We start from the raw sequence: 19165 nt of genomic DNA on the forward strand, positions 1-19165 counted from the left end.
GGCTCAGTGGGGAGGGGGCCAGGACGCGAGCCCGGAGGGGGCGGGATCTGCTTTGGCCCCGCCCTGGCAGCTCGATTGGCGGAGCGGGAGGGTGTGGCCTGGGCGGGAGGGGGCGTGGCTTCGGGGGGGCTGGCGTTTGCCGCAGGAGCGGAGCCGGAGTCGAGCTGGGAGCGGAGGGGCGGGGGCGCCGGAGCCCGCGGGCCGCTCCCCGCGCCCAGCGCCCGCCCGCCCGCTCTCCAGCTCTCGGGCTTCGGCTGCAGCAGCGCCAGCGGGAGGCGGAGGCGCAGAGACCCCGGCCTCGCTGGCAGAGACAGTGAGTGAGCGCGGCTTGGGGTGTGGGGGCCCGTGGATGTCCTCGGCCCTCCGTGCCGCGGTGCCCGCTCCGGGAGGGGGGCGGGAGCACTGCCCCCACGCGTGCCCTGGCGTGGGGACGGGGTCTCGGTGGGGAGTGGGGCGGGCGATGACGTCACGCGAGGAGGGGCGCGGCCGGGATGACGTCACTGCCACCCTAGGTTGGGGTCGGGGGTCCAGGGGCTCCGTGGGTACCCACTGTGCCCGGGGGTGGCGCCGGGGAATCCCAGCCTTCCTCCCTTCCCCTTTCTCCCTCGGACACCTGGGTCCCTGGTTCCATATGTCCTCTCCATCCCCAGCCTGAGGACGCCACCCAGACGGGGGTCAGGGGGGCAGAGGGACCAGGAATAGAGCCGGACACCTGGGTCACCAGTCCCCTGGTCATGCTTGTGGGAGGGTGCCCTCTAAGCCTTCGGGCATCCAGACAGAGGCTGCCGGATTTGGGGGCGGGGGGAGACCAGCACCAAGACAGGACTACAAGTCCTAGCCCACCACTGCACTTGAGGTCTCATCTTACAAAATCCTGACCCCCCCTTTCAGCCTATCCCAAGTACCAGGTAAGGATGGAGGCCAGTGTCCCTTGGGTCTTGGACATCCCCCTCCTCTTCATCCACCTGTGCTCCCTCCCTCCTTTCTCTTCTTGTCCTTCTTCCCTCCCCCAGAATTGGACTCCAAAGCCTGTCCTGGGAGAAGCTTTCCCAGATTTACTTGACCTGTTTTTTGTTCCTTGACTCATCCTCAGGCTAACCTGTATGGTCAGTTTGCCCACCTTTTAAGCATTCATGTCCTGACTTCCCTCTTCAGACTTTGGGACCCAGGATGGTAGTGCATAGGATTGGGGGAGGGCAGTTGGTGGTGGAGCAGCCCCTGCTGCTCATGTTCATTCATTCAGCAAGCATCTATTAAGTGCAGAATGTGTACCCAGGCCTGTGGTAAGCCATGAGGAGGTACAGAGTATTAGATGGCAATGAGCTTCTGCCCTCAAGGACCTTGTTGGCTACTAGGGGAATAACATTTCTCTTGGATTACATAGTTAGGGGGAGTCTGAGATGGAAAGTCATTACTAAGGAGGGGAGGAGGGAGCATCAGGGAAGACCTGGTGAAAAAGATGGCACCTTTCAGGTTAGAAAGTAGCTGGGGCATTGGAAACATTAGGAACAAAGCCACAGAGCATGTAAGGGAATGGTCACAGGGAGACTGAGAGGCATCTTGGGGGCAGAGAAGAGGCCAGTTTGGTTGGAGAACATGGGGAAAGTGCAAAATGAGGCTGGAAAGGCCAGGGGGGGCCAGATTGTGGAGGTCCTGGAACTCTAGGTACAGGCATTTTAACTTCACAAGATAGGCAACAGGGAGCTACTGGGGGGGGGGGGGGGGGGCGGAGAGAGACATGAGAGGTACAAAGGAAAGAGGACTGGATCAAGAGTCAGAGGACCTAGCCTCAAATCTGAGCTCTGTCACTTCTTTTGTGATCATGAACAAATCACTTCACCTCTGGGCCTCAGTTTCTTCATTTATAAAATGAAGGGATTGAACTAGACTCTTCCATAAGAGCTATTCCAACTTTAAATCTTTGATCCATATGACCATAATCACTTACTTGGTTTGTTGTGACTAGTTTGTGCATGAAAAAGATTATTCTGGTAGTCTGGGGTGGAGAGGGAGAGAGAGAGAGACAGAGACAGAGAGACAGAGAGAGAGTGAGAGTCAAGGTGGGTTCTTTGCTCTAAAATGTTGGCTGCACAGGCCTGGGGCTAGTGGTCTAGATAATGAATACACCATTCCCCTTGCCCAAGGGAGCCATCTATGATATCTGAGGGGAGCAGACGGTAGAGTCACATGGCCCCTTTAAGCTGTTAATGACTGTAGAGATCAACCAGACTAGCCCCATTATTATGAAAATGGGAAAACTGATGCCCAGAAAAGGGTCAGAACTTTCTTTCCCAGGCTGCCAGATAATTGAACCTCTTCCTCACCCGCGTAGTGCTATGAGGGTGCTCCCTCCAGGACGTCATGCAGTCCCCCTTCTGAAGCCTGAGGAATAGTTAATCACTAAGCATTTCTTGAACTACTACTGTATGTCTGGACACTAGGATGCAAATAAGAAAGAAAAAGACAATCCCTGCCACCCAGGAGCTTAAAGTCAGATGGGGGAAGACCGTAAACAAAAGAAATCTGGAAAGGTTGGGGAGGAATTAGAGGGAAGAGAAAGAAAGGTCTCAGCTTAGGACCTTCATGCCCAGTTCCCAATAATAATAATAAAAGCTAGCTTTTATGTAGCCCTGTCCATAGGTTATCTCATTTGATCCTCACTACAATCCTGGGAGGTAGGTGCTACAATTATCCTCATTTTACAGATGGGGAAACTGAAGCTAAGAGAGATTAAGTGACTTGCCCAGAGTTGCACAATTAGGGAATGCTTGAGCTCAGACTGTTCCCTAGATCGCCCAGCTGCCTGAGCCTAGCCCCATCTTGAGCCTGGGTCAGGTAGGGTTAGGGTCAGGGGAGTGTGCTTTTCTCTTTCTATCTTTACATCCCCAGTGACTAACACAGTTCAAGAGCTTGATAAATGTTTGAATTGAACTGAAGAGTTGCACTGAGAAGGGGCAAGCTTAAGCCATGGTACTCAGGAAGCTCACCAAGTCTGGAGAGAAGGCTCAAACTCTCCCACGAGACTGAGAACAGGGCGCTCCATGTCCTGCAGTGTGCTGGCATAATCCAGGGCTGCGGGAGTTCAGAAGTGGGTGAGATAGACAGGGGCTAAAGAAGGTGGTGCTGGGCTGGTAGTCAGGAGACCTATGGGGCTCCATGCCTTAGTTTCTTCATCCATAAAAGGGGATTCCTAAATTCTCTCCTAAGGCTGATGTCGTACAGATGTAGCTAGGGAGAGCTTCAAGGTAGGGCTTGAGCTGACCGTAAGTGTTTACTAATGCCTACTATGTACTGGGGGAGGAGAGAGAAGAGAACACACGTGTGATGGGAGCCTGACAGTGCCTTCAGCACTGGCATTATCCTGGCATGTTTGGAGGACTCAGATTCTGGCCTGATGGAAACAGAAGACATGCCTAGAACAATGTGGAACTCTAAGATCATAGGATTTAGTCTGGGAAGGGACCTTAGAAAGCATTTACCCCAAACAGATGAAGAGACTCCTGCCTTGAGGTGGGAAATGACTTGGTCATATAAGTAGAAGGTAGTAGACCCTTCTACTACTAGAAGGTTGCATTTATCCCAATTTCATTTCATCTTTAGTAGAAACAAATGTATACATATTAACTATGACTCTTTAAAAAAAAAAGGAAAGCCAGACTTGGAAGGGGACAAACCCACATTCAGTCTTGTTTCCATGACATCCTCCTGCCTCCCTCTCCCAGATAAGACCAGGAAGGGGACTGAGGATCACATGAGGTAGGGTCTTGAATGTTAGACTCAGGACTATGGAATTTATCCCCAGGGCAAATAGGGAGCCCTTGAAGATTGGTGTGCTGGGGAGTTTTATGGGCAACTTTGTGCATGAGGAAGATAAATCTGATTGTTTGCAAAATTGGTTGGGGAGGGGCAAGGAGCCTGGAGATGGGGAATAGAAATGAAAAAAGGCACAAATCTCGAACATGGCAGAAATGAATCTAGGAGTCAGGGTTGACCACAAGCTGAAAACTAATCTCATAAATGAAGCCAGAAAGAAGGGCCTGAAGGGCAATGGCGTCCTCTGGTTTCTGCAGCCTCTAACCCCTCATCCCAGTGCTGTGGCCACCTAAGATGGTCCTAAGATCTTAGAAATCCTGGAAAAGACCTTAGAAATAGTATAATCTGCTCCCCTGATACTATTTCACATAGGCTATCTACAGAGGATGGGAAGGAAGAAAATGGGGAGCATTGAGACCTTTAGCAATCTACTGGCGTTAGAAGTAGTGTGAGGCTAGGGAATGTGGTCAGATTAGAGCTCTGGTGAAGGCTTCAAAGATCAGTAACATTTTTATCAGTTATTTGGATAATGAAAACATTGTTGGCATATGTATCAGATTTTCAGATGCCACAAAGCTGGGAGCGGTAGCTAACTTGTTAGACAACGTAGTCAGGATCCAAAAAGATCTCAGCAGGCCATAATGATGAGCAGAATCTGGTAAGGTGACAGTTTAAAAGATAATATTTTTGAACATCATAAACATCAACAAGTTGAACAACTCCCTCCCCCAGCAAGTGGTTCTGAGATGGAACTAAATGAATTAACAGACAGCCCATCTGTAATGTATAGACTCAGAAGTGGAATTTGAACCCAGAGCTTCCTATAGCCAAATCTACTTGCTGTCTATGGCATGCCACATCTTACCGAATAACTAACAAGTGGTTTTGTCCCCTTCCAAGTCTGACTTTGCCTTTTCTTAAAAGTCAGTGTTAATGTGTATACATTTCTGTTTCTACTAAAGATGAAATGAAATAGGGATAAATGCAAAGTTCCACACTTAGGTTCAAAAAATTAACAGCACAAGGAAAGAATTATTCAGTGAGTCTAATTTCCTGCAGTTCAGGAAGCAGGTCTTGGAGTGAATGTCCAAGGAGACAATATGAGAAATTGTATCCTCTAAGGAGATTTAGTGGCACAACAGATAGAACCCTGGATTTAAAGTCAGAAGTACTGGTTTCAAATTCTGGCTATTCTACTTATCTACATGACCTTGAGTAAGTCCTTCCTTTTCTCTGGGCCTCAGTTTCTCTCTGTAAAATGAGAAGGTTGAACTAAATCAGGAGATCTTCATCTGGGGTCTGTGAACTTGTTTTTAAAAAAATTTGATAACTGTATTTCAATCTAATTGGTTTCTTTTGCCATCCTATGTGTGCTGATAAATTTTAAAACATTATTCCCAGAAGATATTCATAGGCTTTATCAGATTGAAAGGATATGTGATGCAAAAAAAAAGATTAAGACCCCTCCTGCCCTCTGGCTGCATTGTCTTTTAGGTCCCTTGCATTCTTGATTCTATGAGAAGAGATGGGAACCCTTCATGAATATTTGCCACCTAAATTAATGGATGGATTATACCCCTTGTCATAGAGCTGGAATACTATTGGGAAGGAGGAATTGGTGAAGAGATTTCAGAGGCTGGTACTAAAATCAGCAAAGGTGAAAGTCTAGGGAATCAAGCTTGGGCCCATGTACCAGGAAGGAATCAATCCTTGCCCCAATTCCTCTCCCTAATAAGTGCCATCGATCGACCTGGCTCAGTTCATTTGAAGTGGGGTGGGGAGGGTAATCAAACACCTATCTCAGCTGTTTGGGGACAAAAGGACAGACTCCACTTATGCCCCCCACCAGGGCTCAACCCAGAAATCCCCAAAAGAAGTAACATGAGCCAACCCCTCCAGACACAGAGCGACACCTGTCTTGGATAGTGTGTGTTGGGGAAGGCCAGGCAGCAGATGGGATAATGCCCAACCCAGGAGTCTGTATTTACAGAAAACAGCAGAGAGTTTGAAGAGAGAAGGCCTCCCAGAAGTGAGGACTCCCTAGCTAGGTTCTGAGGGAGCTCACGTGTGCTTGTGTGTGTGTAGGGGGGGTGCAGTGTGTAAAGGTCTCACACTTTCCTTTCTGGAACATTTGTACTCTAAGGCATTGCCTGCCTTCTTGGAGGGCTGGGCTGGCTGCTTCCCCCTCAGGACACAGTCCCCTGGCAGTGATCAGAGTGTGTGATACTCCTTAAGAGATATGGATTCCTCACCCCTAGTGCAGACACTGGAGGGAATTCTGGAGGAATAGTGCCCCAGGTGCCAACCTAGGAGTGTGTAGTTTCAGATGAATTTCTCAGGTCTTGGGCCAAGGAGAGGCTCTGGCCAACCCACCTATTCCCTCCCCTGAAGCCCCTCCTTCACTTCCTAAACTTTCAGAAGGCCTCCAGCTTTGCCCCCACCCCATCAGCACCTTTCTTGTCTGTTCTGTGCATCCCTTCTTCCCATCTGATCCATCCCCTTCCCCTCAGACACTCTCATAATACTGGTAGGGCTTCAGCAGGGACAGGGTTAAAGGCCAGGCCCCTCCTTTTGCCTGGTAGGAGCTTGAGGGGTGGGGCAAGGGACCCAATAAGCAGAGAATGGCAGCACCACCATCTCCAAACGCTCTGGGTGAGTGACCCTCAGACCAGGGGGCTCCTGGCTAATAGGATTAGGTCACTGTGGGCTGGGATATTTGGGTATCTTTCTAGCACCTCCTCAGATTTAACTGCTGGGGAGGGGGGGCAGTACATAGACCTCCCATTGTTCCTCCCTTGTTTCTGCTTTTCCCCCTTCCCAGATATGTGCACACACCTGTAAAGGTGCCCAGGAGTGAAGGCACAAACACACACACCCCTCCCCCCATTTCCGCATTCCAGTGTTGGGGTTGGGAAGGGGATCGGGGCAGGTGGTGAGGTTAATGATAAATGGAGGAGGTTTAAGTATGTCCCTTCCCCTTCCTCCCCACTCCCCAAGTGAGTGTTAGTACTGGCTGGTGAACCTTTTGTGTTAGGCTAAGGAGTGGAAAAGTGAGGGGCCTGGACCCAGCATGGCCCTCCCGGTGTGTGTTACAACAAGGGAAGACGAAACCAAAGTCTGAGATAAAGTGACCCCTGGAGCCAGGCATGTTTTACTGACTGTTAGAGCTTAGAGATCCAAGTTCAATCTCCTCTTTTTACAAAGGGAAAGACTCCAGCTCAGAGTGGGGGAAGGGACTTCTTCAAGGTCAGGGTTGCCAGAGCCCCTCACCTGTAGGTCCAGAGGCTGAGACCAGAGAAGGAAGAGCCGTGAAGACACAGGTCTAAGCCGAGTCCCCCAGGAGTGATCAGAGGCCCTTTCCAAGCCTAGACATCCCCATGTGGGGTCAGTGGGAGCCCAGGGGCTGGCAGTGGGCTGTCTTTTCTCTCTCCACTCTCCTTTGGCAAATTCATTTCTCCCCCATGTCTTTAATTGCCACCTCTACACAGATGCTTGCCATTGAGACTTGAAAGAGTACTGGACTTGTAGCCAAGAGAGATATGAGTTTAAGTCTGAGCTCTAGTCCTTTTCCAGCTGTGGGATCCTGGGTAATACAATTGATCAGTTGAGCCTCAGTTTCCTCATCTGTACAATGGGAATATTAACGGGGTGGTTGTGAGGAAGGCATTCTTTAAACTCCACAGATGTGTTACTGTCATTCTGCCTCTGACCTTGACCTCTTAGTCCTCTCCCCCTCCCTCTTGTCTCCTGACTTTATTCTGTCAGTCAAGTCAAGTATTTGGAGCCTTACTATGTGCCATGCACTGGACATACTAAGAAAGGTAAAAGGTCTCAAAGAGCTCACATTCTAGTGGGAAAAAAGCACACAAACAACTATGAGCAAATAAGGTACACTGTATACAAGAGCAATCCTAGGTGACCCAGAGGGAAGCCACTAGCATTAAGGAGGATGGGGAAAGGCTTCTGGCAGAAAGCAAGATTTCAGCTGGGACTTAGAGAAGAGGAGGAAGAGAAATCCAGGCACCCTTTCTCACCAGTTTCCCTTGTTCACAATTTGGGAGCTACCTTTGACTTCCCCTACCTTTGGCTCTCCTACCTAGTCAGTGACCACATCCCATCCCCTGCACTCCCCCAGCATCTCCTGGCCCTCCGCTTCTGCTTCCCCGTGGGCCCCATCACGACCCACACTGCACTTTGGCCTTGACCAAGTCCAGTCTCTAAATCCAACTCCCTTTCTATTGTATCCTGCTGCCTCCCCAAGGTTCTCAAGGTCATATCGTTGAGGAATTATGGAATCATAGAATGAGAGCAAGAAGAGACCATCCACCCCAGATGAATAAAGCCACACTCTAGGTAGGTTCAACCACCCACCCAGCGTCACAAAGCTAGTAAGTGGCGGAGGCAGGATTCAAACCTAGGTCTTCTTGCATCTGAGTTTAGCTCTCCATTGATCCACTATGACATGCGGACAGACCCTACCCACCTGGGAAGCTTTGGAAGGAAGGGCCCAAAGAGAGACAGTGTGTCTGTTAGCCAAGACAAGCCTAGCTATGTTTGGTGAGCTTGTCATCCCGCTGGAGCCCAACCACAAGCCCAAGGAAGGCATAGGGAAGTTGCTACCATGTGTTGCCCCCACATGAATCAACTCCCAGGGTCTGGGAGTGTTGGAATTAGGCCCAAATTGGTAAAAGTCTTCAGTGGTCTTCTTTAGTACCTACTGGGGAAAGTTCAGACTTCTCTGCCTGGTCTTCAAAGCCTTCCACAACCTGCTACCAAGCTACATTTCTGTCCTCTTTCCTCTCCTGATGCCTACCCTCATTGTATCCTTCCTCAGCTACCCCATCTTTTTCCTGTGGTCCAGCTCAACTGGACCACTTTCTGCCATCTCCTGCTTAAGCCATCTCCTCAGGAAGCCTTCCCTGTTGTCCCCTCACCCCTAATAAATAAATGTAAACAAATAGGGCATTCCTCTTTGGGCCCTCCCAATCTTTTTTTGGGGGGGGGGCGGTCTTCCTGGAATACATATGCTGCATTATGATAGAGTATTGAACTTGGAGCTGCAAGACTTATATTTGAACTGATTCTGCTACATGAACTGTGTGACCATGGACAAAATGCATAATCTCTCTGAGCCTCAGTTTCCCCAGCTGTAGAATGGAGATGATAAAACTTACAGCACCTATCTTACAAGATTGTTGGGAGGAAAGTTCTTTCGGGGGAAAATGCTACACCATAGCATTATTATTAGTGCTGTAAAAGAACCTCTCTTTAACCTCTTGGGACATCAACTCCACTTCCAGACTGGTGCTGAGGATTATGTAACTACTGCCTTAGAATTCTCCTTTACTAGTTCTGTTCTTGCCTGATTTCTAAGCCCTAGCTCAAATCCTCAACTCCCTGATGTCCTGTGGCCCTGAGCCTACCTATGTCCCTAGAGTCAGAGGCCTGGCATACCCCCCTCCTTTCCTTGGCTCTGCTGGCCACTGTCCCTGGACCCTGATTCTGCCATTTTCCTCCTCCTTCCTTTCTGCTCCACCCTCCCCCCCATCTCCACATACTCCAGACCACAAGAATGAGGGTGAATTTCAGCATTTATTCACAAAGGAAAGAGGTCACACAGAAAACTCTCCATAATAGGATTACAGGAAATTAAGAGGTATGTAGAAAAAAATAAAAATAACTGCCCTCATTTCTTTTGCACTATCAAGTTTACAAAGTCCATAGCAATCTTTTTTAAGGAGGTGGCTGGTTATCCCTGTTTTACAGATAAGGAAACTGAGGTTCAGAGTTGAAATGACTTGCACCAGGAGTCAGAACCCAGGACACCTGGGTAGGACCCAAGCCTCTTAATTTCTTCTGTAGCTCAGGAGTCCCAGGCCTAGCCTGCCTCTTGATTCTTTCTGCCTCCCTCCAGCTGTCACTTGCCTGGTGTTTTCTTCGAAGCCTAGGGCTCCTACAGGATACTCCCATTCTATTATCACCAGCTTCTTGGTTACCTAGAGTCAACTGCTCTGCTTTGCCCACAAGGGGCAGTATATACCAATGATTCTAAGAGCACCTAGAGTTTTTGGATTTGGAGCTGGAAGGTCCCTAGACATTTTGCAGATTAGGAAACTGAGGTCCAGAGAAGACAGGGACTCAATCAAGGTCACACAGGTAGCAAGACCTGTCATTCAATCCCAGGGCTTCTGACTCTAAATGTGTAACTGTATTCCACTGTACTGTGGCACACAACTCAAGTTTGCCCATTGCCCAGAAATGAGGACAGTCTGACATGAAACCCAGGTCACCTCTCAAATTCACAAAAGACATCCTTTTCATGGTGCATGATAATCATGTCAGAGTTATATGGAGTTCTCTTATTCCTTACTAGACCATAAGTTCTCTGAGGTCATTATGTGTCATCTAAATTTTTATCCCCTATAATAACCAGCACTAGACTCTCCACACACAGGGACTTTGGCCTTTTGACTGAGTCCAAGTTTTACAGAACAAATCCTTTTATTAAGGGGATTTGTTCTTCAAAGTTTGGAATCATTCCAAGGGCTGTACTTGAGGACCTAGAGGGTCACATGTGGCCTTGAGGCTGCAGGTTCCCCCCTATAAGGAATACTTAGAAGAGGAAGTTTTCTTGCAGAGTGGTGCCTTCTCTCTTTTAGGGAGTTGCCTAAAGTATGGAGAGATTAAAGGATTTGCTTAGGGCCTCACAGCTAATATGTGTCAGAAGAGGGATCTGAACCCAGGTCTTCCTGGCCGATTCACTGCCCTCTGCTTTGCAACCTTTTACACATATAGTAGACATTTAATAGATGTTAGTTGGATGAATGAAGGAGTGAAGGACCATTCTGGGGCTGTGGAGGCTGGGACCAGAGGGAAGTGTCCCCTGGCTGACCAGCCCCCTTGTCTGCAGTGCCCCGTTCACTCAGCCATGGCGAAACTGGAAACCCTGTCCGTGTGCGCTGACCCTGGCCGTGACCCCCTCCTGGCCTTTGCCCCTCGGCCACCTGAGCCCCGCCCCGCAGCCCCTCGCCTTGTGGCCATGGGCAGTGTGGGCAGTGGTGTGGCCCATGCCCAAGAATTTGCCATGAAGAGCGTGGGCACGCGGACAGGTGGGGGCTCAGGTGGAGGTGGCCGAGGGGGCTACCCTGGGCCAAGGGGCAATGGGCCAGGGTCTGGCAGTGGGGACCTCCCAGCCAGATATCCCTCCGAGGACAAAGGCCTGGGCAACTCCTTGTACCTCAACGGGGATCTGCGGGCCGGGGCCAGTGGTGGTGTCAGTGGAGACCGGACAGATGTCTGTGGCAACATGGTCAACAGCGGCAGTGACAAGGCCCCACCCCAGTACCGGGAGCCCAGCCACCCACCGAAGATCCTGCCCACCTCTGGCAAGCTGGACCAGGTCAGCCCTGCACATGGCCTGTGCTATCTTTAGGCAACTCTTTCCCCACTCGGCCCCCAGCAGAGGAGGGCCTTCAAGGGGGGGGAGGGGTTGCCCCTCTTGTCCCTGAACAGTCAGTGTAAGGAATATCCTAGATTGAAATATTTCTAGAGTAATACCCTTCTAGCTGGAGGGGCTATGAATAGGGAGGCTTGTGGGTGGAGGGCCCAACCCCATTGATGCCGCCTCCCCTACCATACAGAACCTGAGATCCCAGCTTGAAGCCCTGTCGGTTTTTCTTAGTGTGTGAGCAGAGGAGGGCAAACTGTCTTGAGTTCCCACCCCCATCTTCTCCTTACATAATGAGCAGAAGGGCCTCCCCTCCCCTAGTGCCTGTGAAACAGACCCTCAGCCCTGATAGCTGCTTCCCTCCCCATCCTGGGAGTGGAGGCACCCCATCCTGAGGCCCTGTCTTCTCTTGCAGTGCACAGAGCCTCTGGTGAGACCGTCAGCCTTCAAGCCAGTTGTGCCCAAGAACTTCCATTCCATGCAAAACCTGTGTCCGCCCCAAAGCAATGGGGCAACAGATGGGCGCAAAGGCCCTGGGGGCCTGAAGGGTGGTGGGCTGGACAAGGCACGGACTATGACCCCCGCAGGCAGCAACAGTGGGGGGGGTGGAAGCAGCAGTGGGGGTGGAGGACTCTCCGACTCAGGCCGAAACTCCCTGACCAGTCTGCCTACGTACAGCTCGGGCTACAGCCAGCACCTAGCACCCCTGAGTGCCTCCACCAGTCACATCAACCGCATCGGCACAGCCAGCTATGGGGGCGGGGGCGGCCCCAGCAGTGGGGGCCCTGGCTATCATGAGCTCTCCTCTTCCGACAGTGGGAGGGCCTCCAGCAAGAGCACACCATCCTTTGGTAGGCTGAATCCCCTGGGCTCTGGGGAGGGCAGCGGCACCAGCGGCGTGGCAGGGGTTGGGGGAGGCCTGGGCTCTTTCCCGGCCTCTCCCCCTTCACCGGATGCAGTGATCCAGGAGCTGGAGGAGCGCCTATGGGAGAAGGAGCAGGAGGTGGCGGGGCTGCGGAGAAGCCTGGAGCAGAGCGAGGCTGCCATTGCCCAGGTGTTCGAGGAGCGGCAGAAGGTGTGGGAGCGGGAGATGGAGGAGTTGAGGCAGAACTGTGCGGGGAAGCTGCAGCAGGTGACCCGCCGCGCCCAGCGGGCCCAGCAGGGCCTGCAAATGCAGGTGCTGCGGCTCCAGCAGGACAAGAAGCAGCTGCAGGAAGACGCGGCCAGGCTCGCTCGGCAGCGAGATGACCTCCAGGAAAAGGTGGCCGCCTGCCAGAAGGAGCAGGCTGACTTCTTGCCCCGTATGGAGGAGACCAAGTGGGAGGTGAGGGAGCTGCGTGGGCTTGAGGGCTAAACTAGGCTTGCAGATAAAAAAAAACCCCACACGCCTGGCAGGTGCCTTTTCCAGCACCCGCAGCCCGATCTCCTCCGTAGAGGGGGCCGGAGAGGCACAAGCAAGAACGACCTTTGGGATCGCGTGGGCCAGGGCGTGGGTAGGGTGGGGGCCGGGGAGGGTCTCGCGCTGGGGCGCTGCTGGGCATGCTGTAGGAGGCCCCTCGCTCGCCCCCAGGTGTGCCAGAAGGCAGGCGAGATCTCGCTGCTGAAGCAGCAGCTGAAGGAGTCGCAGGCGGACGTGAGCCAGAAGCTGAGCGAGATCGTGGGGCTGCGCTCGCAGCTGCGGGAGGGCCGGGCCTCCCTGCGCCAGAAGGAGGAGCAGCTGCTGACCTTGCGGGACTCGCTGCAGGGCGAGGCGGAGCTGGGCCCGGGGCTGCGCCCACGGGACCGCTTGGGCCCCAGCGAGCCTCGGGCCGGGGAGGCCGCGGCCGCCGACGGCACCGCCGCCGCCGCCCCCGGGGAGCCCGCCGAGCTTTGCGAGAGCGACGAGGCCAAGATGCGCAGACAGGCCGCGGCGTCCTCCTCTTCCTCCTCGTCCTCGGGCCCCCCCCAGGACGGGGAGGGCGACGCGACGGACGCGGCCGGAGCCCGGGCCCTGCGGCGGGAGGTGGGCCGGCTGCAGGCCGAGCTGGCGGCCGAGCGGCGCGCCCGGGAGCGGCAGGGCGCGGGCTTCGCGGAGGAGCGGCGCGTGTGGCTGGAGGAGAAGGAGAAGGTCATCGAGTACCAGAAGCAGCTGCAGCTCAACTACGTGGAGATGTACCAGCGCAACCAAGAGCTGGCCCGGCGCCTCGGGGAGCTGGGCGCCGCGGGTGCCAACCTGCCCGGCCCCGTGCCTCTGCCCGGCCCCGTGCCCGCGGCCCACGGCGGCGCAGGGGAGGAGAAGAAGGCCTGGACCCCGTCCCGCCTGGAACGCATCGAATCCACCGAAATCTGACCGCAGCCGGCCCCGAGGGACGGCTCCGTGGGCGCTGAACTCGCTCGACGTGTTTTTCTAGTTTGGACAAGACGACCAAGGCCCCACCCCCAATGACCTATGGTGGCCTTCCGGTCCTGAATCTAGGTCCATGGCCCCACCCCTGGGGAACCCCAGCTTCCATTCCCCTTCCCCAGAGTCCCCAGACCAAAGAGGTTCACGAAGCTGCGGTGACCATACCCCTATCCACCCACGCCCACACTGTGTCAGCCCCAAGATTTTCCATTCCCGAACTCTAGGCTTCCAATCCCAGGCCCCTGCCTGGAGGAGGAGGAGGAGGAGGAGGAAGGCACTGGCTAGTCTGCTCAGGATCCCCGGTGGGGTTAGGGGTAGAGGCACATAGAAACTTAAGTAGGTAGCCGGTGGAGTGGGACTTGGAGAAGCTGGAGACTGGCCCTGACCACCGATGATCCCAAAGCACACTTTCAGCGAGTCCTGGACCAGTGTCTCCCCTGCATCTCCCTATCCCAGCCCTTGCCGAGTCCCCAGACCCCATTTCCTCCATGCACTTTTTAATTGGGGGTATCTGCTCGGCTCGACCAAAGACCCTAGGGCCCTCCCCACACACACCCTTCAACAGAGGCAAGGACCCCTTCAGCACTTTGTTCTCTAGGACAGTTGGGGGGTAAGTTGTGCATGAGGTGCAGGAAGTAGAGTTGGCGGCTGAAAGCCTAGGAGTTCTGTGTGGATGGAGATGGGAGTTGAGTGTCTATCAGTTTGTCTGGGTCCTGCCATCTCAACACCTATTCCACCCCCTCCCCAATCTCAGTCACTCAGTCCCTGCCCCAGTATCTCTCCCTATTCTCCTCCCTAACCTCCAAGGCTGAACATGGCCCCCAGCCTAACCACCTCCCCACCCCCATCCTTGGGGCAAGAAGCTTGATCTCTGACGCATCTCTGAAGCATTTCATACACACCTTTAGGGTTTGGGTTATTTTAGGGAAGTGACACCAGGCCTTCCTGTGATGGGGCTAGAGGTGGGGGCCTTCTTGGGATTCACCAGCAATAACAGGGAGGTTCAACAAAGTCATCTCCCCCCATCCCAGAACTGACCTGGGGGGAGCTGGTAAATCTTGTGCCCTCCCAACCCCACCCCCTAAAATCAATGGGCCCCCACAACTCCAAGCTCTGACTGCCCCAGCCCAACTAGGACCATTCTTGAATAACCACCCTTCAAATTCTTTAGACCCCTAAGACACCCCAGGAGCATGATGGCCAGACTGACCCTCAAGGGCACAGATGGACAGGCTAACCCCCTGGGGAAAGAGCCAAGGAACAGATGGGGGTAGGCACGGAAAGCTAAGCCCTTGGGGTGAGGGACAGAGGAAGGCTGCACAGCCTATAAAAGTAGGAACACCCTCAGCCTTTGAGAGGAAATGGGGTCTTAAAAGAATAAAACCCTTGTCTATTTGTTTTTCCAACTGTGCAGGACTTTTGGGGTTTTCACAAAGAAATAAAAAATGAAAGGCCAACCCCTCTAAAGGGGCCTTCCCTGGTCTCTGTCTTTATTGGGGGCATGCTGGATTGTTAAGAGGGAGGGCACATGAAGTTCACATTCCAGGAGTCTGCTGGCCCTACTACATTTATTTAGTCCAGGGGTGGGGGATCTGCAGCAGGTTTCCTACCCCTGGCCTAGGCAAAGGATTGTGTCAGACTTTCTTTGTTAGTACCTTTGGGCCCCAACTATCCAGACCCAGTGAAGCCCCCTCCTTGAGGAAACAATTGCTGAGCAAGAATGAAGGCCCAGTCTTGGTCTGACTGAGCTCCATTCCATTTGGAGGCAGTCGTTCAGCACAACATAGGTATTGGTGGAAGGTCCCAGCAGGTAAGGGTGGGCTCAGGCTTCTACACAGGTCTGAGTCTTACATTGGACTCCAATGTTGTAACCACCTCTGTTCCATCTTCCTGGCAGCAGGAGCCTCTGGCTGGTCTCTGGCTCCAACTCTGCCATCCCTCTGAGACCTTGGGAGTTACTTCAATTCCCTTATCTGTAAAATTGAGTGGGAAGAACAGATATCTCTTCTACTTGGGGTAAAGGGTTAATTGCTCCCTGACCTCTGTATGCAGAAAAACAGTACTGACATTAGTTCTTGGGCTTCAGGCTCTACTTTCTCCATCAAAGAGAGAAGGGTTTTTTTCCTTTTCTAGAAGAGGAAGTGACTTCCTCTCTTTTTTTCTTCTAGAGGAAAAATACTCAAAGCACATTACCAAGAAAGTAAAAACCTGGATTGTGTGGTGCTTCTCAGGCTGACTCCTGCAAGCCCTGCATCCACTAGAACCCACTTCACCCCACAAGTGCTGGTGGGGTAATCTTTCTAATTCATTGTTAATGATGCTCTCATACCGCAAAAATCTCCAGGCTTCTTCCCATTGCTTATTGAATCAATTACACACTCCTGACCCTGGCATTCAAGGCCATCTCTGATGGCCTTAATATTAGATTTCTTTTTACCCTTGCTTCATACTATGGAGCTAGTCACTAGTCGATGTTCTAGCCAATTGGACTGTTCTCCCTCTCCTCTTCCTATCATGCCATTTTTATGTCTGGTTTTAACACACACACACACACACACACACACACACACACACACACACACCCCTACACCTCTACCACCTCCCCTCTAGGGTCCCCCATATTGTTATTTATGACAGGTTTGCTTCAAGGCCCAGTTCATTGTCCACTCCATGAAGCTACCCTGCCCTCTGGTGAAAATGATATTTCCCTTTTCAAAAATTCCCATAGGCCTTTGCTGGGAACTCTCTTTGCTACCGATTGAACATTCTGCATTATAGTCATTTTCAGATTCAAATATTTACTAAGCACTTACTTAACTGTCTTAAATGTTAAATAAAAAAGTTGTCTTCAAAGAGTTTGCAGTCTGTAAAGAGGGATAAGTAGGGGGTGCTGGTAAATTTTTAACAAGAGCCCCCCCTACACACATGTATGCACTATATATACACTTTTTAAGTTTAATCTCCACTATTATCACTTTCTTAAAGCAAGAAAACAAAACAATCATGCCCTGATTTTGTAACGATTGCTGACTTTGGAGGCATAAATGCTGAGCTAAAAATTTAACAATTGTTTGACTTGCTCCTTTGCACCCCTGATAAGATACACAGGGAGATACATGTAACAACTGGCTTCCTCCAACACACTCCTAATGAGATACATATAACCAAAGTCTAGCTCCTAAACTCCCCTGATAAGATACATAGTAATATAATATAACAATTGTCTTTCTCCAACACACACCTTTTGAGATACATAGGGAGATACATATAATATGGGGTATGGTACACTGGGGGCAGAGATTGTGTTCATCCTTCATTGCCGAAGACCATGCCATCAGAGAAATAATGACATGACTTGCACTTGACTTTGTTTTGAGTGAGGGAGGGCTGTACAGGTCACCAGCCTCACTTCTCCTCCAGAACCATCTGAATCCAGAGACCTGATATTCCTCAGGATAACTGGAGATGACCCAGGATGCACAGGAAGACCTTGGGCCCTTTAGGCCAAGGTCTTTGCAGGTACTCACTTAGGGTGAGGCAATGCCCATTCATTGAATAGGCCTGTTTAAGAGGTAGCCAGGGCATGATCCCTTTAATGAAACCAGGAAAAAGAAAGACATTAGACTGGGAGGGAAACATAAGTTACTACTGACAATCAGTCAAAAGCTAGGAGGGTCCGGAAGAGACCTTAAGCAGGACCCCATTGGCATCCCAGCTTCACAGTGCAGTAGGTTTAAGATAGGAGAGGAGAGAGGAACTAGCTGGTAAAACCCAGTCAATTGGGAGTCTTTTGGCCATCCAAATTTACCTTCCTTTGAAGAGGAGAAGGAAGGGGAGGGGTCACCAGGCTGACTTCTCCTCCAGAGCCATCTGAATCCAATGACCAGATATTCATCAGGATGACTGGAGATGACCCAGGATGAAGCAATTGGGGTTAAGTAACTTGCCCAAGGTCACACAGCTAGTGAGTGTCAAGTGTCTGAGGTCTGAGTGCTTGAGTAAGCTAATGAAAGGTAGGTTTCCAAGGATACCTTTCAAAGAGGTTGAGGCCATCAATGCTCCTAAATGCTTAGACATCCTTAAAGGCAGTATGCAAATATAAATAAAGTATTTAAAACTGATCTTTGGCAGCGATCTGAAAGGATGTTTAAGATACCAAGATACCTGAAAAGGCTAGCACATAGCCCCTTAGCTGTTAATAGACAAGCAAACTACTCACTAGTTAATAGACGAGCAAACTAGAAGGCAGCATGGTAGAACAGAAAGAGTACAAACTTGGAGTCAGGATGCCTGGGTTCCAGTCTCAGCTTCACCACTTACCTTTGAACCTCAGTTTCCTAATCTGTAAAATGAAGATGCTAGCACACTACTCAGAGTCTCTCACCACAGAACTCTTTGGAGGAAAATTCTTGGAATTTGTAAAACACCATAGAGACAAGATTAATCATTATGGAGACATTGTCAGAAAATGTTTGTCGACTGAATAAAGGTTCTGTAGACATGGTCCACCCTTCAGAACTAGATGTGGGAGTCTTTGGGGATTCAGCAAAGATAGGCGGAATGGAACAGGAGAAATCAAAAAGACCTGTGTTCCAGTCCCACATTCCACATGTGCTGGCTGTGCGGCCAGAGCCAAGATTCCTTTTCTGTAAAATAGGGGATGGTCATACACATCCTGATGACTTCATGGGGTTATTGTAAGGATAGCACAATATAAATTTGATCAGGGGTTAAAGAAAGATGAGAGATTCTCCTTCAGAAGAGCCCTGACAGTGAGTGTTCAGGAGACCAGCATTCTCATGTGGGGAGTAAAGAAATGGAATGTGTCAGCTTACCCTGATCATGGCCCATCTCTGAACTGTCTCTAATACCAGTCAGCCAGTAGGTCACCAAGTATTTATTATGCCATTACTATCCAGACTCCATGCTCAGCACTGCAAGTAGAAAGGAAGGCAGAAACAATACCTGTATTCTGATGATGAGACAAAATGTACAAACAACTAGACACACATAGGAGAGATACTCACTGTAAGTGGAAGGAAATCTGCGAGGAGGTGCTAGCAGTGGGAGGGCTCAAGAAAGGCTTCTCTCAGAAGGGAGGATATGAGCTGAGCCTTAAACCACCAACAATATTTCCTGGTGCTGACTGTGTGCCTAGCTCTGCGCTGGGCATTGTGGGAGAGGAAAAGGAAGAGCATCAGAGCCGGGGCCTGCCCTCAGGGAGCTGCCCATCCTTAGGTAGATTGACGCACGGACACTTTTTTTTATGGGGATGTATAGAGATAGAGAGAGTTTGACTAGGAGTTAGAAAATCTGAATTCTCATCATCGCTAGATGACCCTGACCTCATCTCTTCCCTCTGGGCCTGTTTCATTCCCTAAACTGATAGTGCCTCAGTTCTTTCCAGTTCTGACATTCCATGTTTTATGAGTGTAAATGACAGACACAGATATGGAAAGACATGATTAAGAGTTATATGGACAATACAGCCTAAGAGTGTTGTAGACACTCAGGGAAGGGAT

General features: G+C 51.1%; 1 protein-coding gene across 7 annotated transcripts; it reads left to right on the forward strand.

Annotated features, from left to right (window-relative positions):
• Nucleotides 1-135: 135 nt before the first annotated feature.
• Nucleotides 136-15110, forward strand: LZTS3 (leucine zipper tumor suppressor family member 3). Of its 7 annotated transcripts, XM_072619774.1 has the most exons (6): nucleotides 180-313; nucleotides 8075-8166; nucleotides 9377-9469; nucleotides 10724-11212; nucleotides 11676-12584; nucleotides 12831-15110. In XM_072619774.1, the coding sequence occupies exons 4-6, from the start codon at nucleotides 10742-10744 to the stop codon at nucleotides 13587-13589; spliced, it is 2139 nt and encodes a 712-aa protein (XP_072475875.1). In that variant the 5' UTR covers nucleotides 180-313; nucleotides 8075-8166; nucleotides 9377-9469; nucleotides 10724-10741; the 3' UTR covers nucleotides 13590-15110. The 7 variants fall into 7 exon arrangements, with proteins under 7 accessions (XP_072475879.1, XP_072475875.1, XP_072475872.1 ...); XM_072619771.1 differs by lacking the exon at nucleotides 9377-9469; XM_072619773.1 differs by lacking the exons at nucleotides 180-313; nucleotides 9377-9469 and adding an exon at nucleotides 6406-6465.
• Nucleotides 15111-19165: the final 4055 nt, after the last annotated feature.

The sequence above is a fragment of the Notamacropus eugenii genome, chromosome 6, assembly GCF_028372415.1.
Source record: "Notamacropus eugenii isolate mMacEug1 chromosome 6, mMacEug1.pri_v2, whole genome shotgun sequence".
NCBI classification, from domain to species: Eukaryota; Metazoa; Chordata; class Mammalia; order Diprotodontia; family Macropodidae; genus Notamacropus; species Notamacropus eugenii.

Excerpts from the sequence above, each read along its gene's own strand:
- LZTS3 (XM_072619778.1), top strand. The coding sequence starts at position 10,742 with ATGGCGAAACTGGAAACCCTGTCCGTGTGCGCTGACCCTGGCCGTGAC. Across the intron at positions 11,213-11,675 it reads CCTCTGGCAAGCTGGACCAG|TGCACAGAGCCTCTGGTGAG; the intron begins GTCAGCCCTGCA and ends CTTCTCTTGCAG. Across the intron at positions 12,585-12,830 it reads TGGAGGAGACCAAGTGGGAG|GTGTGCCAGAAGGCAGGCGA; the intron begins GTGAGGGAGCTG and ends GCTCGCCCCCAG.